The sequence below is a fragment of the Cervus canadensis genome, chromosome 14 (assembly GCF_019320065.1).
Source record: "Cervus canadensis isolate Bull #8, Minnesota chromosome 14, ASM1932006v1, whole genome shotgun sequence".
In the NCBI taxonomy this organism is placed as follows: Eukaryota; Metazoa; Chordata; class Mammalia; order Artiodactyla; family Cervidae; genus Cervus; species Cervus canadensis.
This window is the reverse complement of record NC_057399.1, coordinates 32,940,094-32,959,666: the sequence shown is the minus strand read 5'-3', so window position 1 is coordinate 32,959,666 and position 19,573 is coordinate 32,940,094. Positions and strand designations below refer to the sequence as shown.

The following is a 19,573-nucleotide window of genomic DNA, read 5'->3' as shown; positions in this document are numbered from 1 at the left end:
TGATAATGCAGTCCCATAGGATTTCTAGTACTGACCATCAGAGGCCATAGCTAGTGGCCATCACTCTATCACAGACCTGAAAACTGAGCTACTGAAAGGTTAAGTTTAGAGTCAAAGAGAAGGCTAGGAAAGGAGCCTTAGTTTGGTGCTTTGACCATTATAGCTACTCATCTGAAATTTTTGCAGAAATAGTATATTAGTATGACAAAACTCAAAATGTGTATGATTGGCTTCCAAGGTTAAGAAGACAGGATTTTTTGAAGGAAAGATGTAGTTTGCATTTGCTTTTAAAATACCATTCAACACAGTGCCATTACAAGTTAAAATCAATGCTTTGTGATTTAGATCTCAGAAAAATACTCAATGGTTTTTCTCCACAATCTGTAGTTGACCACTCTGTGTACTTCAATGCTTAAACACTTCATTAAAACAACTCAGATGTTTTCTGGCTTCCTGTAAACCATAAAACATGTCAATTATGGCTTGACTTTGTATAAAGTCCTGTCTGTGAACTCAAAGTCTCAACAGGTTTGTTCAGTATCCAGAGGAAACTACACATAAAAATAACTCTACTGGCAATCTTCTGTCCATTTCTGTAACTGGAAACTTCTACTTGTCTCTGCTTCTGGAAACCACTTTGGAAACTTAAGGGGAAATAATTCCCTCTGTTTCCAGTCTGGAAAAAAGAAAGAGCCAGAGGACCCTCAGTGGGGTCCAGGATCCAGTGTGGTTGTTTTCTAAAGTGCAGTAGTGTGTGCATGGAGCCACGGGCTGTGGGGGAAGGAGCCCAGATCAGTGGAGGGGCAGTCGCCTGACTTTCCGTTACACGGTGGTAGGTGCTGCCTAGTCGTGCTGCAGTCTCCAGAATAAAGTGCTGGTTTATACAAAGACAATTGAAAAGTACAAACAAGAAGTTCTGCAGGCCAGGGGATTCTTGCTCAGAGTCTAGAAGTTTCTTGAGGATGTCCTATCAGGTCACCCCAGCTCCTGAGACCACAGGTTCAAATCTGGAGAGAAAAGTTCACAAACAGAAAAATCATTTTTCTGACTAGAAAATATACAAACTCTCAAAGTCTGATTGGAGTGAGAAAATTGGAGTTAAAAAAAAAAAAAAGCTCAAAAGGCAGCAGGGCTTAAAGCTTTCTTTCCACCCCCTCGACCATTTGCCCTGGTCCAAATCTTTAGTTTCTCTCCCCAGACTGATGGCAAGAAGCTTCTCTCCTCTGTTCTCTGAGCTGCAGGCAGCTGAGCAATACTGGAGCAAAGTTCAAGGGGCTTCCCTATTCAGACCTTTGAGTTCCCCATTGTGTCAGATATTTCTGCTTATTCCTGGAGATGCATTTTTCTCCACCCTGCTCAGCCTGTGCACATCCTAGGACTGCATCACTGGCCTCTCTTTCCTCTGGTTTCCATTCCATTTTTTTCCCTCAAGTCTCGGAGAGGAGATTGCATGGGATAGGAGAGTAAGGTTGGGAGATCTCTTCTTCAGTCACCTCCTGGACAGGCTGCAGGTTTGTTTTATCCCTCCGGTTAAAGCCTACAGCTCTGTGGTCTGCCCTTTCCTCCTGCGGTTCTCACTAGGCTTCTGGAACTGCTCCCTTCCCTTTCCCCTTCGGTTTGAGGATACTGGGCCTCCTGAGACTAGCAAGAGCAGGGACCAGTGTTCCATCTGTATCCTTTATCATATCCTTTTATAATGAATGGATAAAACATGTACACTATTTCCCTGAGCCCTGTGAACAGCTCTAGCAAATTAGCTGAACCCAAGAAGAAGCTCGTGAGGACCTCAGATTTATAGCTGATTGGTCAGAAGTACAGGTGACAACCTGAACGTGTACCTGGCATCTGAAGTGGAGTGGGAGCACTCCTGGGAACTGAGCCCCTAACCTGTGGAGTCTCATGCTCTCACCGGTTATTGTAGGACACTCACCGTGTGATGCAGAGAATGGTTTGATGTGGGGAAAACGTCCACACATCTGGTGTCAGATATGCTTGAGTTTGACAGTAGTATGAGAGTAAAAGAGGAATATAGCAGGAAGACTCAAATTTTTTTCTACTCAAAATATATATGTGTATGTATATTAAGGGTTATAAGAAAAAAGAAGAAAAAAAATTAGAACCATTGGCATAGGAAAAAGAAAAGGAGACATGTCCATGTTGCTATAATAGAATGCCAAAGCTGTGGTTGGTTCTCTGGTGGAAATTCTTAGAGGAAATACAAGAGACTCAAGTAAAAAAGCAAAACAAAACAAAATGCAGAGGCTGGACCAATTACTATATAGGTATATATAGGAAGCTGGCCTCATATTTTAATATAAGGTATATAGAAGTATATAGAGGTATACAGAAAGAGGTATACAGAGGTATATAGAAAGCTGGCCTCATATTTTAATCTTAATCCAAACTATGGCAATGAGAGCAGTTTTTTGAGTGCGTCATCTCTAATACTTCATTGTAAGACTCTTAGATGACTAATGTGCTTAAGTCATTTTTAAAATTCTCCCATGGCTTACCTGACACAGAGTCTTGCAAATAGCAAACACAATACATGTTTGAGAGTGAATGCATAAATAAGTAGTATCACACTGGGGATCACAAGATCTTTTAAATTTTTTTTGTCATTATTTCATCAATAAAGTCACTTAACATGCCTTAAACTCAATCTCATGATCTCTAAAGTAGAGAAGTCAAGCTGCATGGTCTGGATGATCTAATAAAGCATGACATGGATTATTAGAATAACTTTTTTTTTTAAGGAAGCATGACACCTATCTGGCCATAGCAAACACCCTCTCCCAACAACACAAGAGAAAACTCTACACATGGACCTCACCAGATGGTCAAAACTGAAATCAGATTGATTATATTCTTTGCAGCCAAAGATGGGGAAGCTCTATACAGTCAGCAACAACAAGACCAGGAGCTGACTGTGGCTCAGATCATGAACTCCTTATTGTCAAATTCAGACTTAAATTGAAGAAAGTAGGGAAAACCACTAGACTGTTCAGGTATGACGTATATCAAACCCTTTATGATTATACAGTGGAAGTGACAAATAGATTCAAGGGATTAGATCTGATAGACAGAGAGCCTGAAGAACTTTGGATGGAGGTTCGTGACATGGTACAGGAGGCAGGGATCAAGACTATCCACAAGAAAAAGAAATGCAAAAAGGCAAAATGATTGTCTGACGAGGCCTTACAAATAGCTGTGAAAAGAAGATAAATGAAAGGCAAAGGAGAAAAGGAAAGATACACCCGTTTGAATGCAGAGTTCCAAAGAATAGCAAGGAGAGATAAGAAAGCCTTCCTTAGTGATCAATGCAAAGAAATAGAGGGAAACAATAGAATGGAAAAGACTAGAGAGCTTTTCAAGAAAATTAGAGATATCAAGGGAACATTTCATGCAAAGATGGGCACAATAAAGGACAGAAATGGTATGGACGTAACAGAAGCACACACTATTAAGAGGAGGTGGCAAGAATACACAGAAGAACTATACAAAAAAGATCTTCATGACCCAGATGATCACAATGGTGTGATCACTCACCTAGAGCCAGACACCCTGGAATGTGAAGTCAAGTGGGCCTTAGGAAGCATCACTACATACAAAGCTAGCGGAGGTGATGGAATTCCAGTTGAGCAACTTCAAATCCTAAAAGATGATGTTGTGAAAGTGCTGCACTCAATATGTCAGCAAATTTGGAAAACTCAGCAGTGGCCATGGGACTGGAAAAGGTCAGTTTTCATTCCAGTCCCAAAGAAAGGCAATGCCAAAGAATGCTCAAACTAATGCACAATTGCACTCATCTCACATACTACCAAAGTAATGCTCAAAATTCTCCAAGCCAGGCTTCAACAGTACGTGAACCGTGAACTTCCAGATGTTCAAGCTGGATTTAGAAAAGGCAGAGGAACCAGAGATCAAATTGCCAACATCTGCTGGATCATCAAAAAGCAAGAGAGTTGCAGAAAAACATCTATTTCTGCTTTACCAACTATGCCAAAGACTTTGACTGTGTGAGTCACAACAAAATGTGGAAAATTCTTCAAGGCATGGGAATACCAGACCACCTGACCTGCCTCCTGAGAAATCTGTATGCAGGTCAAGAAGTAACACTGAGAACCGGACATGGAACAAGAGAGTGGTTCCAAATCGGAAAGGAGTACATCAACGGTGTATATAGTCACCCTGTTTATTTAACTTATATGCAGAGTACATTATGAGAAATGCTGGACTGGATGAAGCACAAGCTGGAATCAAGACTGTCAGGAGAAATATCAATAACCTCAGACATGCAGATGACACTATACTTATGGCAGAAAGCAAAGAAGAACTAAAGTGCCTCTTGATGAAAGTGAAAGAGTGAAAAAGTTGGCTTAAAACTCAACATTCAGAAACCCAAGACCATGGCATCTGATCCCATCACTTCATGGGAAATAGATGAGTAATCAATGGAAACAGTGACAGACTTTATTTTGGGGGGCTCCAAAATCACTGCAGATGGTGACTGCAGCCATGAAATTAAAAGACGCTTGCTTCTTGGAAGAAAAGTTATAACCAAACTAGAGAGCATGTTAAAAAGCAGAGACATTACTTTGCCAGCAAAGGTCCGTCTAGTCAAAGCTTTGGTTTTTCCAGTAATCATGTATGGATGTGAGAGTTGGACCATACAGAAAGCTGATAGCCAAAGAATTGATGTTTTTGAACTGTGGTGTTGGAGAAGACTCTTGAGAGTCCCTTGGACAGCAAGGAGGTCCAACCAGTCCATCCTAAAGGAAATCAGTCCTGAATATTCATCAGACAGACTGATGCTGAAGCTGAAGCTCCAATACTTTGGCCACCTGATGTGAAGAACTGACTCATTGGAAAAGACCCTGAGGCTGGGAAAGATGGATGGCAGGAGGAAAAGGGGAAGACAGAGGATGAGATGGTTGGATGGCATTACTGACTCGATGGACGTGAGTTTGAGGAAGCTCCAGGAGTTGGCGATGGACAGGGCGGCCTGATGTGCTACAGTCCATGGGGTTGCAAAGAGTCAGACATGACTGAGTGACTGAACTGAACTGAGCTGAACTGATACATATATATGTTATCAGAATTCAGTTCTAATCGTCCAGTCATATCCGATTCTTGGTGGTTATACTAAAGTTATACTGGTTGACAGCTTGTTTGCCTGCATAACAAAAAGCCAGAGGCCTGAATAGCCCCACAAGTGAGTCAAGTTAGCTGCAAGGAGAAATTCCACAAATGGAAAGAGTAGTATACCACAGAAGGATTCAGGAGGTCTGGACTAGGACTTGCATCATTAAGTTATAACATAACCTTGTGCAAGTTACCTTGTCTGTTACATCTTTGCAGTATGTGTCCATTCCTTCTTGGTTGCCTGAGCTCGGAATCTGTGAGAGGTAGCTGATACATGTCCTTGAAAGGGAGTAAAAGCGTTTCCCTCCCAAAAGTTGAGAAGGACCCTATGAAGAGCCCTACATAATGCATTTGACTACTGAGATATAGAGAGATGAGTGGGGGATGGTTAACAGGGCTCAAAAAACTCCTTTCTTCATCTAACAGGCACCCCTGGGTACTTAAAACAGTGACACATTGGGGAATTTAAAAATGTATTAAGGTACAAACAGAATTCAGGAAAAATGAAGAAAATAATATGAGGTTCCATCACACAATGATAATTATTATGGACATTTTTTATGATTATGAGCAGTTTAATGTTTTTATTTTTAATGTTTTATGTTTTTGTCTTCATTTTTGGGGGAGAAAGCAGGTGTGGTGGGTATATTAAAAACTTATTTTAAATAGAGAACTAATTATATGGTGAACTAATTATAAAGTATATCCTTATACTTTATCCTTTTTTCTTTTTTTATATAGAAAGCATTTTTCCTCAGAAACAGAATGTTAAATGGTAACATACGGTCTATTGTTTCCCTGTTGTATCAGTCAGGATAGACTAGATTATGCTGCAGTAACAAACAACTCTTAAATCTCAATATAATAAATAAAGGTTTATTCTTGCTCATGCTCCATGCCCACCAAGGGTCAGCTGGGCACCCTGTTATTTGTTGTTACTCAGAAACCCAGGCTGATGTAGAAATCACTACCTTGAATGTTTCAGATGAAAACAGAAAATACAGCAAAGCACAGGCTAACTATTATATATTCTACCCCAAAGTAACACACATCATTTATGCTTACATTTAGTTGATCAAAGCAAGTCATATGACCACACTTATGACCTAATTAATCACAGAGAAGTGCAATCCTATTGTGTACACAAGAGCAAGAGACCTAGAAATGTGTGAAATAACACTGATGACTACCACATTCACCATGGAGAAGGATGGGAGAGGGCCATCTCCTTGGCTACATTTAGTTTTTTCTGAGTTTTTAATTTAATAATATTAAGGTTAAGGCCTTGAAGGCCCATCCTGGGTGATTGAGAAGTCTGGATTTTCACAACAATAGGAACAGGCATTACCTTTCCCAGCATTCCCTAGAAAGTTAGGGGTAGAAACATGGAGTGGAAAACCCAGCCCAGAGCAGCTGTTACTTGAATTACTGAGCCCTTCTGGACACTCTCACAATAATCAGGCATCACTTCAGTCACCGGTCAGTGAGGCAAAACCAGCAAGCTCTTCCTTTCTTAGGTGGGAAGCAAGAATAATCATTTGAATAAGAAGTATGTGTGACATATATCTCAATGTTCACAGAAGCACTATTTACAATAGACAAACATGGAAGCAACCTAAGTGTCCATTAACTGATGAATGGATTAAGAAGATACAGTGTGTGTGAGTGTGTGTATACACACACACAATGGAATATTAGCCATAAAAAGAATGAAATGTTGCCATTTGCAGCAACATGGATGGACCCAGAAAATATTATACTTAATGAAGTAAGCCGAAGAAAGACAAATATCTTATGATATCACTTACAAGTGGAATCCAAAAAAATAAAAATAAAAATGAACTTATTTACAAGACAGACTTACAGACATAGAAAGCAAACATGATTACCAAAGGGGCAGGAGCGAGGGATAAGTTAAGAGCATGGGATTAAGAGATACTACCATATATAAAATAAACAACAAGGATTTACTGTACAGCACAGGGAACTACATTCAGTGTCTTATAATAACCTACAATGGAAAAGAATCTGAAAAACTATATATGTATTACTGAATCATTTTGTTGTACAACTGAAACTAGCACAATACTATAAATCAACTATACTTCAATAAAAATTAAAATCAATAAATGAAATGAAATATGTCCAAAGGACATGCTCAGAGCAAGTCCCAAGACTTTATCTTCTGAGATGATAGTGAGTAAGAATATGAAGGCCCAGGATTGCTCCTGGAAAGCCTAGAACCTAACACTGTCTCCCAGTGGTGGTTTTTGGGCGTGAGGCAGAGCTAGGGTAGCAGCGACTGTGTGTCGGAGAGTGAGAGGCTGGCTCGGCCTAAGAACTTCCAGCGGGCTCTGTCCTCAGACTTCACGACGCTGACATAGGAGTGGGGGTGACATTGCATCACTTAGCACAGTATTTGGTTGGCCAAAAAGTTCATTCCGGTTTTCCCATATCTTACAAAAAACCCTGAACGAACTTTTTGACCAACCCATTACATTTACTGTGGAAGGAGGTGCAAAGCCTGGGAGAACCTCTAGGTCAGAAGACAGCAAACTTTTTCTGTAAAGGGCCAGATTATAAAAAATTTAGATTTTTATAGGCTATATGGTCTCTGTTGCAATTACTCAACTCTACCATAAGAAGCAGATGAATGGATGGCAAATTAGGGGGAGGGACAATATGAAAACAGAAAGCATGATTAAGTTTTAATAAAAATTTTGTTTACAGAAACAGGTGGGGATTTGACCCCCTGGCCATGGTTTGCCTACTCTTTTTTTTTTTTAATTGATACACACCAGTGGGTGGGAGAGTGTTAACTGTGGTTGATTCTCATTAATAGGTGCCTACTACAGTGTGACAAATGTTCTAGAAATCATTATAAGTTGTTCTCTTTTAAGCTGGCAAGCTCAACTAAAATTAAACAAGATTTTTTAGTAGCAAGCCTGATTTGGTCAAAATCAGTCACTTTCTTTTAAACTGATCATAGAATAAGCTAAAAGAAGTATAGAAAAACAGAGAAGAAAGCAGACAAAACCAAATACCCAATAGTTTTATTAACAGTAATATCTCACTTCATTTCATTGACTAAGTAGATATAAAATATGTACACTTAGAAGAAGCCAGGAAATAATGCTGTGACCACGCACTTGAGAGTGGTACAGACTGTGTGTACAATGCAGAGGGAAAAACAAAGAGGGCTGAGCTGCAGAGACAGTCTTACAGACTAAGAAAGGGAGTAGAGTTTAGTGTATAGGCATGGGCTCTGTACTGGCATACTTGGGTCCATTTTCTGGCCCATGCATTCACTAGTCATACGACCTTGCACAAGTATCTCCTCACCTCTGAGACTGGAGGTGGTGGGGAGGAAGTATATACCTCGTAGGGCTACTGTGAAAATTAAAGGTACCTCTAGAGTGTTTAGAACAGTGGTCTGGCATTAAAACAATAATAATGCTAACTTATTATTCTATACAAAGGCAGATCTTACAAGAAGTTTGAGTTTGAGTCAGCAAGAAGGAATGAGGAGGGCATTCCAGGCAGGAGACACAACACAAACAAAGGGGCAAAGGTAGGAATGAGCACGGCTTGGGAACAGGAAAGGGAGAAGGATGGCCTGAAAAGCCATGCAAAAGAGCTCAAATCTAGAGACAGGAGATTGGCCTGATGATGAAAACAGTGTAGGGGGAATCAGATCTTGCAGTGTGTGCTGCTCCGTTCAAGGGGACTTCCCAAAGCTATCCATACACAGCTATACATATCTATCTATAGTTCTCATTGGGTATTGGCAATGAAACAAGATATTAGATAAGTCAAATCCAGCTCTTATAATTTGTTCATTTTACTGAGAAGTAAAAAATTTTTTTTCAAAAAATTTGTTTGACTTTATCAAGTAATTTCTTGACTACAAGTTTGGAGGTTTTTTTTACCCCTCTAGATCTACTCAGATATTCATTACTGCAAAATATACAAAGTAGTAGATTCTGATGTCACAGATGCCTTTTGTTACTGAATGGTTGACAGGCAGGGAGTTGAGGGAAAAACATCTTGCTGAAATAAACAAAAAACCTTAAATAGTCTACATGCAAATCTGGAGTGGCAGCCGCATGGATGAGCAGGTATTAGACAAAGTCCTGGTCATTTGGACAACTCCAGTGACCAGAAAATAGATGGACACATACTTGTATTTTCAAAGATTCAAGGAAGTCTGACAAACTGACTTACTCCGGGCAAGACTGTCTCCCTCGTTTCTTGATGCCTGTGATGGTTTATTTTATGTTAATTTGGCTAGACTGCTGTGCCCAGCTATTTGGTGAAATGTTAGTCTAGGTGTTGCTCTGAAGGTATTTCGTATAATAGATGTAATGAACATTTACCATCAGCTAACTTTAAATAGATTACCTTCCACAATGTGGGTGGGCTTCATCCAATCAGTTGAAGACCTTAACAGCAATCAGAGAAGGAGGAATTTTGCCTCAAGATTGTAATATAAAAAATCCTACCTTAGTTCCCAACCTGCCAGCTCTACAGATTTCATACTTTTCAGGCTAAGAATCTGCCTGTAATGCAGGAGTCATGGGTTTGATCTCTGGGTTGGGCAGATTCCCTGGAGACAGAAATGGCAACTCACTCCAGTATTCTTGCCTGGGAAATCCCATGGACAGAGGAGCCTGGCGGGCTACAGTCCGGGATCACAGAAGAGTTGGATGTGACTTAGTGGCTAAACAGCAAGTGGTTCTGTGGTTGTTTTTCTGGAGGAGCATGAAGTGCCCCTCATCCCCAGCAACACATTCCAAGTTTTCTTAGCTGTCCAAACACTTGGTCCCAGATCTCTTCTCTTTCTATCCCTCAAATCAGTATTTCCATGTCCTGTTCCCTCTTCTTCCCAGGGGATATTATTCCAAATGTTAAATCAGTTCTCAATAAAGAGTTAATAACTGATGAGCAACTTTTTAGGGAAGAACTTTAAAAAAAGCATCTACTGAAAATCTAACACATTTGTATCTGCTTTGACAAAACCATAATATATTATACTAAATAAAAATAATTTTTCTTTTAATACTTTGCTAGTGATTATCAACCAAGTTCTATATTTTATGCAGCTCTAAACAAGATTAGAAAGACTTCAATCAATCTGAAAATAACTTTGAATGCAATCAAAACAAGTACTAATAGACCATAAAATAATGTCATGTACGCATGTACATGATAAAGATCAGTTCCTCAAATAGGTGTTTCTGCCTTCATTACTCAGATTCTAAACTCTTCCCTTACAATATTATGTTTCTAGGAAAGGACTTGAAAACTGATCGACAGGCTCAATTAACCTACAGGCATGTTTTGTTTAGTTTGTTTGCTATTTGAAATACTTTCAGCTAGCATTTAATAATTAAGATGTTTTATATAAAAATCTGGATTTCTATCTTCTCTTGGCAATGTAAGGCTAGTGCTAAACTGACATGGAAAATGCTCTCCAATTTGTCACAATCCCTCCCCTCCCCCACTCCCTATCTGGTTATACTAGACAGTTGTTACTCATTTCATCACTGGCCTGAACGGCATCTGAGTTTATTACTTCTGTGCTCACATTTTTCACTATTTCTTCCTTATTCTGAGCAGCTGAAGGAGTCACTTATTCAAACATTTTGACCTCATGAAGTTTAGTAAATGTTGGGCCTCTCTCATGGGAACTCACCTGGAGGCCAAGGAGATCAATTTATAGGAATACGGGATTTTTGTTTCCCAAGAAACAAATATTTGTATCAGAACTTCCAGTGTTGATCTGAAAGTTGTCTCATGATTCAGAAAAGCTCAGGTAATGGGATGTCAAGCACAGCAGGCTTAGGCTGCATTTCTTCCTTGGCACTGGGTCCAGGAATGAGTCTATAGCGACAGGATGTATTTTCAAGAATCTCTTTCAGGGGAGTGGTGGAGACAGGGAGGGTGCAGGAGCCTCTTTTCATTTCATTCTTTTAAGTCGTATTTTGTGCTTATGAACTGCCATGTGTGATAGATAAGCCAAATGCAGACCCTGGTATTTGAACGTTTTCTAGGGTTATTTTCACAATCGGTGTCACTGGAATCTGGGCAATATATTCAAAAGAATTTAAAAGTAAACAGTTCTTAATATTTTGAGCAGCTGAAAATACTAAGTTATTTAGAAATGTCTACGAATTGCCTATCACTATTTTGGTGAACTCATAAAGTCATGTGTGACACCATGTGATCCTTAGATTACAGGCAAAGGCAGCTTTCCCAAGAGAGCCAGAAATACCCATTTTACAATGTGACCTAGATCTGTGAATCTCCAACAGACCACTTCCCCAGTGTCTATGCTTTTCATCCGATGAAGCTGAATGGTTTCAGCAACCCTGCTTCTCCTGACCTCTAGATCACATACTCTCCCACAAATTCCAGCTCCAAGCCTTTCAATCTCATGAAGAGGCTTCTACATCTCCAGAAATATCCTTAACCCACAACCCACAGTGTACTTAATGACTAAAAGCCCCAGCTGCTGATTGTGTAACAGTAGACTATCTTCCTTTTGCTGTTAAATTTAACCATGTTTCTAATTTGAGCCCAGATGTCCGTGCATTATTTTCTAGGAGTGCTTAGGAATATAGACAGACTAAAGGCTATATAGTTGTTCTGTGGCTATTCAACTGACATCATCTTTATTTTCCAAAAAAGGTATGGAACAATGCAGGATTGCAAGAGAAACTAAATGCCACTTAGCAGGAAGATTCTGCCCAGGCTATTTGCCCTTGGTGCAACAAAGCAGAGGTTTTATTTCTTAATTTAATCTGGAAGAGAAAAGAAGGTGAAACAGAAAAGAAAAATCATGATTACTCACAGCTCTGTCTACTTCTTTCCTTACCATGGTGGCAGATCTTTTTGTTGCATCTGAAAAAGAAAAATTCCAGGGATGGGTTAAGATTAACGAGGAAACTGTTCTGTTTATAGGTGAAATGATGGCAGAACGAAAAGTAAATCCAAATAAATCCACATAGAGAAGAATAAATTTCCACCATGGTTTGAGACTTCAGGCTGGATACAAACTAAAACCATACCCTTAGGAGAAAATTGTGAAGAAAGAAGGCCTCCGCTTACTTCCCATTCCCTTGTCTGCCTAAGCCCCCAGGTCCTCAGAGGCTGAGGGACTGCTAATTTGGGTATTTGGCCCAGGAAATACCTTTGAAATTCTCTCTCCCTGTTTTACTTTAGTCTTGAATGCCACTTCCTTCCTTTCTCCCCTACACAGAGCAGAAGGTCTAATCAATAAATCTGCACTAAGGTGTCATTGACTGATACTGGTTCAAAGTAACTTTGGTAGCAGAAACACAAGTTCACAAGATGGGTTGCTGCTCATCATTGTTTCCGTGGCTTTATCTCTTTATCAAGCCCTGATTTCACATACTCCCTCTTATTCTGTTTTTCTTACAGGGTTCAATACCCATGTCCTGCAGTTGCTTGGGTTCCTGAACTCAGTCCATCCCTAATCTGCTTTTGTTCTGTTTGTCAGCTTCTTAACAACTCCTTTGTATTCATCCTGACCTTGGCCCAGATTTAGAGAGCTTCTATCCAGCATTGCAACCTCCTCCAAAAGCATTTGTATTTGAAAGGGGTCAATGGCTAAACTATAGGAATTGCCCTTGAATGTTGGAGATTCAGTGAAGGACTCTGATGCCTGAGGTCAGTGCTGTCATTCTCTGTGGTTCTCATGCAAGCATTAGTCAATATATTTGGCCTTTGGTTTAAATCTCTGCAAAGCTCTGGCTCAGTCTTTTAGGGCAAAATGTGGTGCAGAGGCTAGTACTGGTGGGCGAGTTGATTATTAACAGTCCACAAGGAGATAGGTATAGAAATAAAGTGCAAACATTAGAAATTTTTATAGTAATTCTTCTAATATGTTAGGTTTTTTATGATCATATTTATTGAAATACCATATTATGTTTATTAAATCCAATAGAAATTAGAAATACTTCTCTATCCCATACAGTAGCTACTAGCCCCATGTGACTATTGAACACTTATAATATGTGAGCACTTAAAATATGACCCAGGACTTGAATTTTTGTTTAATTTAAATAACCACATATGGCCATGTTGTACGGAGCAGGTTAGCACACATATCTGCATATCAGAGGTTCAAAGTCTAAAATTTTATTGAACAATTTTGTTGTATATGCCAGGTAATGTTTTAGACACTGGACATATACCGATGAAAAAGAGAAACCATAGTCCTTGAATTGATGTGTATTTGTGTACTCCCTTCTAAGAGAGCAGATCCCAAAGCACAAGAGTTACAGAGGAGGGCTATTACATAGCAATGGTGATTTCGCTCTAGTTTATTAAAAAATAAATCACTTGAAAATGTATTTACTTAACTCTTGCTAGTAACAAATCTCTCCCACTCTATTTGGTGCCTGAGACTCACACTCAGCTTGGTGCTACTTACACTTGAAATTGGGATAAGGGATGAGGGGAAGATTTCTTTTCTCCATTCTATCTTTAAGAAATGTGGCTCTATTTCATTTCCTCAGAGAGTAAGGATGAAAAACCTGCTACTCATTTATGAGGTGCCTAATGGGTTCTCAGGCCCCAAGCCTGGAACCTTGGTTGTAAAATTGCGTCTGAGGGGTACACATGAGGAAAGTACTAGAGGAATGCAGGAGTTTCCTGGTGGTCCAGTGGTTAAGAATCTGCCTGCCAGTGCATGGGACATGTTTCTGATCCCTGGCCCAGGAAGATTCCACATGCTACAGAGCAACTAAGCCTGCATGCCACAACTATTGAAACCCACATGCTCTAGAGCCTGTGCTCCACAGCAAATGCCACCACAATGAGAAGCCCACGCAGTGCAACTAGAGTAGCCCCTGCTTGCCACAACTAGAGAAAGCCCATGCAGCAATGAAAACCCAGTGCAGCCAAAGAAAAAGAAAAAGAATACAGAAGATAAGGTTCTGATGAGCTGCATCTGTCATGCCTCTCTGAAGTCACAGATTTGCAGAAGAGATTCTGTTTAGTCCAAGATTTTTTGGGCAAGACCCTATAATTCCTCTAATTCCATTCTTTCTCCCCATCCCATTTTTTCTCCTTTCCTCCCTCCCTTCTTCCCTTCTTCCTTTCTCCCCAACCCCCCTCTTTCTTTTGACAACAGTTCATGGATCTTGGATTCTACAGAAGAGGGTTTGTGGTCACTACCCAAGCTAATGCACACATAGGTCAATGGACAAATAGATGATGACAGTATTTCATGGCAGATGAGAATACAGAAGCTAGATTGTAAATGTAGGATAACAATCACTGAAAAGCACCCCCGTCCTCAAATAGTGACCACTTCAAATTCTTAGTGAATTATTCCTAGCTGTTATTTCCTTTACTATAGGCTGTGTATAGATCTTGGGAAGAGGCTCACTGGGTGCTGTGTAGGAAAGCACCAGATGGGCTTGCAGGTATTCTGGCCTGGATTTAGACACCACAGGCATGCTCTGTCTCACTGTCACAGTAGAATGGAGTGGGTTGGTGAGCCTGTGACGGGCTGAGGAGGGAGCTGCTGAAACATCTCAGGATACCACCAGTCAGGTGCTTTCCCTACACCAGATGGCCTCACACTTCTTTCCTTTCCTTATCCAACCAGAAGATTCAGATTCCTGTGGGTAAGAGGACGGCTCAGCCCAGCTCAGACCCAGAATGGGCAAAGGAGGAATGAAAACTAAAGGAGTCCTCATGAAGGATCCTGCCATCTTCCCACCAGTGAACTCTGACTGCACAACTGTCTGCATTGCCCAAATAACACTGATCTCATGAGGCTGATGACACTTCTTGGCTCAGAGAACAAAGCAAACCATTTCAGCTACAGGAATGAAACACTCATTTAAAAATATTCAGTTTCTTAATTTTTACTTTTATCAATATTTTTATTCAAAAAAAAAAAAACATTGCATCTTACTGAAGACCAGAGGCATTTTCTTCTGGGAAACAATCATCAGGACAAGCCCCAAGAAACTCATGAGCCCTGAGTGGACACAGTGTGAAGCTACAGGTCGGTGGGGCCAAGCAGGGCCTCACACTGCAGACACCCAGACTACTTGGTTACCATGAATAAAACTCACTTACCTTCTCTAGGATACAACTTCTGCAAGAGTCGTTTTCTTAGGGCTACCATTGTGGCTATGAACATGAAAGCAATGATGAAGGAGAGAATGAAAACATGAAGTAGTGAAGATGGAGGGATCTTGGGGTCTTCCATAGGACCTGGCAGAAAGAAAAAGCACCAGAATCCCATTGCATGGTAACTCTGAGGCAACCCAACAATGTAGCCAAGTAACTGAGTTATAACCAACATGACCAACTTGCATTGAACATTTACTCCATGCCAGGTATTTTTCTGTGAATGCTGAATGTATATGAATCATGTCTTGTATTAGCTCCTTTACTCTTCATGACCACCCTATGAGGCAGGCTGTACTATAACCATCATTTTACTGATGAAGAAAGTGAGGCATGGAGACCTAGCACACTTTCCTAAAATTACACATTAAGTGACATAGCTGAGATATAGTCCAGGCTGCCCAAAAAACATTCCATGTTTTTCACCATTCTTATATACCTATTGTATTATGTGCTCTTTCTCTTCTTTCTTCCTCCCTCCCTTCCCCTTCCTTTCTCTTCCTTTCTTTCTTTTTCTTCCTTCCTTCCTTGCTCTTTTTCCTTCATCATCTCTCTTTTTATAGTAGGATAGTCCCTCAGCCCAAATATGTCTCCTTCTCCACTGTCAAGCATTCATGATGCTTAGAATATATCTGATCAGTTATTCAATCTCCAGGATTAAGAGGATCCTTTTGAAAAAACAGAATATCATACCTTAACGTGAATCATTACAACTAGTCATTTTCCTTTTCTCAGAGAATCGAGGTCTGGCACTGAGGAAGAGATGAGTTTAGTAGAGAGGTGGATGAGAAGAGTAAGTTTGGAGGTTGGGGAAAGCCTTGTAAAGGAGTGCTCTGGTTAGAATGAGGGCTCCAGACTGACCAAGGACAGGCCTGGATGGGGGTTCACTACAGGGAGATGGAAGCATACTCAAGTAAACTGTGCCCTTTCCAACAGGCTGAATTTTGCCTTATGGAGTAACTCATAAAGAATAAACATAACAGGGAATTCCCTGGCTGCTCAGTGGCTGGGAGTCTGCACTCTCACTGCTGAGGGCCTGGGCACAGCCAAAAAAAGAATAAAGGTCACAGCCTGGTCTTGGAAAAGTCTGGCAGAACTGCTCTTGAAGAAGGGCTCAGTCCTGCCATCTGTCTCCCCCCTTCCCCATCATAGTGTTATCTGAGTACCACAGACAGTTTTAGCTAAGAAGGGACTAGATGTCATTTAATTTGAGGCTCTCATCTTAGAGTTGAGGAAGTAAGGCTCCAAGATCTAAGGTCATCACTGCTAATGGGCTGGTGGCTCAGTTGTAAAGAATCCATTTGCCAAGTAGGAGACGCGGGTACGATTCCTGGGTTGGGAAGATCCCTTGGAGAAGGAAATGGCAACCCACTCCAGTATTCTTGCTTGGGAAATCCCTTGGACAGAGGAGCCTGGGGGGTTGAAGTCCACAGGGTCACAAAGGGTCAGACACAACTTAGTGACTGAGCACACATGCACACATCACTGCTAAGTAAGTGGCCAAACCAGGACCGCAAACCCAGATCTGTCTGATTCAAGGCTCAGGCCCCACAGGTATTTGTCTCTAAGTTTAAGATTGTAGTGAACCTAAAGATAAAAAGCATTAAGAAGTTTGGTTCATCTACACGTTGGAAAATCCATATTTTTAAATTTTAATTGAGGTATAATTGTCATATAACATATTAGTTTCAGGCATACAACATAACGATTTGATATTTGTATACACTGTGAACAATCACCACAATACATCTAGTTAACAGCCCTTATCACACATAACCCATAGTAACTGATATCTTCTTGGAAGTGCTTACTGGGGCTTCCCAGGTGGCGCAGTAGTAAAGAATCTGCCTGCCAATGCAGGAAACGCAAGAGATTCAGGTTCAATCCCTGGATTGGGAATATCCCCTGGAATAGGAAATGGCAACCCACTTCAGTATTCTTGCCTGGAAAACTCCATGGATGGAGGAGCCTGGTGGGTTATAGTCCATGGCGTTGCAAAGAGTTGGACACAACTGAGTGACTGAGCACACACACACAGGAAGCACTTATTAAGCACTTGCTGCGTGCAGCACCATAAGTCAAGGAGTTCTTACTGTTCCCACAGCAGGAGACATCCTTACCTCAGTGCCTTTATGCAAACCCTTGTCCTGTAAGGTTCCCTCACAGTTCCTTCCATACACAAATTCTACTTATTCTTAAAGATTTTCTAACACTGAACATGCAATAAGACATCAGTCTGCTTAGAATGTAAGTACATGAAGTTACAAAGACTTTTGCAAAGTCATCTCTGAATCCCCTATAGAGCCAAGCACCAGCTACATGAAAGGTGTCAATAAGGATTTGTTGGACTGAATTGACTATCTGTCCATCTGGTCTACCTTGCCCAATCTTTCTTATCATTAAATCTTGTGACAGACTGCTAAATCCATTCTCTGTTTCTTCTCTAGTATTAGCTAGGTGTTAGCTGGACACATGGTTTCTCTTGAGACTACATGTCTAAGCCTTCCCTGCAGTTAGGTGTGGCCAGCCTAGGTGTGAACTAAGTTCAGGCCTAGAGAATGGGCTTTTTGTGTCTTGGCCTTCAAAACACTGGGTGTATCTTTTTCTTTCTGTGGGCTGAAACATGAATGTGGCAGTGACCCAGCTTTGACAGTTCAACAGGGTAACATCCTGGAGAGTGCCAGAGCAATAAGATGGAAAGAACCTAGATTACTGAGTGACTTTATAGAATACAGCAACTTACCTGCTCTGACCCACCTTCTATCTCTGAATGTGACATCAAAGAGAAGAATACTCCTGCTTTACACCACTGTATGTCGAGGTCTCTTAGCCTAAATCCTAATGCATATTATTCTAGACTATTTTATAATAATTGCATGCTACTTAACAATGAGATGTCCTCATTGGATGGGAAAAATATTGGATCTGTCCTTATCCACAGTCTCACGCACTTATAAGGAAACCAGACTTCTTGCTGGACAAACCATGTTTGTTTGTTTGTTTGTCTGTTTCTATCCTTTCTGACTGCTAAAGACTTTACGTATTTCATTTAATCCTCATGACAACTCTATTAGGTATCTACCATTATTTATCCTTATTCTACAGATGAGAGGCTGAGTTCTAGAGTGGCTCAGTCATATGTTCATGTTCTCAAAGCTAGTAGGTAGCAGAGAGAGGATTTGAAATTATAGTCCATCTGACCTCAGAGCCCGCGCTCCTGAGCACTGCCAGAGAGTCACCTCCAAGTCTCCTGGGAGAGCTTCTCTGCTAGCCCTACAAGGGTCTTGTTATAGTTATTTCCTGTGCTCCCATCTCATTATATTTCCTAATGAAAATGCATCACTGGCTGAGTGGAAGGAATCCTGTTTCAAAAGGAAAATGGTGTCACTGCTCCTTAATTTCTGATTGAAAATTAGGAAGTTTAGTCATCTATTCTGGAGTTACTGGAGCACCTTGCACCCCAGACTCTCACTGCTGTATGTGTTTTATTCATTGACTTCTGAAGAAGTATGTGTGGGTCACAGAAGTCAGCAGTGAGGAGCCAATTTATGAGAAAGAGCACAGTCATAAGACAACTTAAAAATGTCTTTGAGAAATAGGAGCAAGGAACCGTGGGAGGATGTGTGACTTTGGTCATCTTGTTGCTGGTATTTGTACCACAAACTAGGCAATCATTTGTATCCACACAGACTGGCAGCTGGGATGATGGGACTGGGTTAGTCCAAGAGTAAGTCTCCAAGCCATTAATCTAACATTTACTGAGCACTTACCATGGGCAGAGCACTCAGGTTTTACTTTGGTTTGGATATAAAGAAGACTCATGTGAACAATTAAAATCCATGGAAAATAAAAGAGCAATGAAAGAGAAAAGACAACCATAGTTGCAGGCAAGCAAAGAAATAGGTCTTAGGAGGTGAGATGAAGGAAAGATGCCTTGTACTCTGGAGTTACTTCAACTACCCTGAGAGCTGGTGAAGACAATGAAGAATGATATTTTGTGTGGAAGAAACTGCCTGAGCAAAGAAGTCATGGTGACCAGAGAGGTGCAAGTAGGTTCAGAGAGTACAGGGTAAGGAAAGGGTACCAAGGATGCTGTGTACCAAGGGACATGTTCTACCACATGTAAAGTTATAGCTACTGCCTAGTCAGCTTGAGCTCTATTCACTGTCAGGCCAGCGGGCAAAGCAAAGAATCATAATACTGGTAGATAAACTGATCTTGATTCCCATGTTGTTGCTGTTCAGTCTCTCAGTCG

At 40.7% G+C, this 19,573-nt stretch overlaps 1 protein-coding gene across 5 annotated transcripts in view; it reads right to left on the bottom strand.

Moving 5' to 3' along the window:
- Window positions 1-273: 273 nt before the first annotated feature.
- Window positions 274-19,573, bottom strand: part of PDCD1LG2 (programmed cell death 1 ligand 2) — a 56,566-nt gene continuing 37,266 nt past the window's right edge. For 2 of the 5 annotated variants that reach the window (XM_043487348.1, XM_043487351.1), the window contains 3 exons: window positions 15,265-15,402; window positions 11,999-12,048; window positions 274-1,007 (listed from right to left, as the gene is read on the bottom strand). In XM_043487348.1, the coding sequence (XP_043343283.1) occupies window positions 1,002-1,007; window positions 11,999-12,048; window positions 15,265-15,402 (194 nt within the window). In that variant the 3' untranslated portion in view covers window positions 274-1,001. The remainder of the gene's footprint in view (window positions 1,008-11,998; window positions 12,049-15,264; window positions 15,403-19,573) is intronic. The other 3 variants (XM_043487349.1, XM_043487352.1, XM_043487353.1) reach the window with 3 other exon arrangements.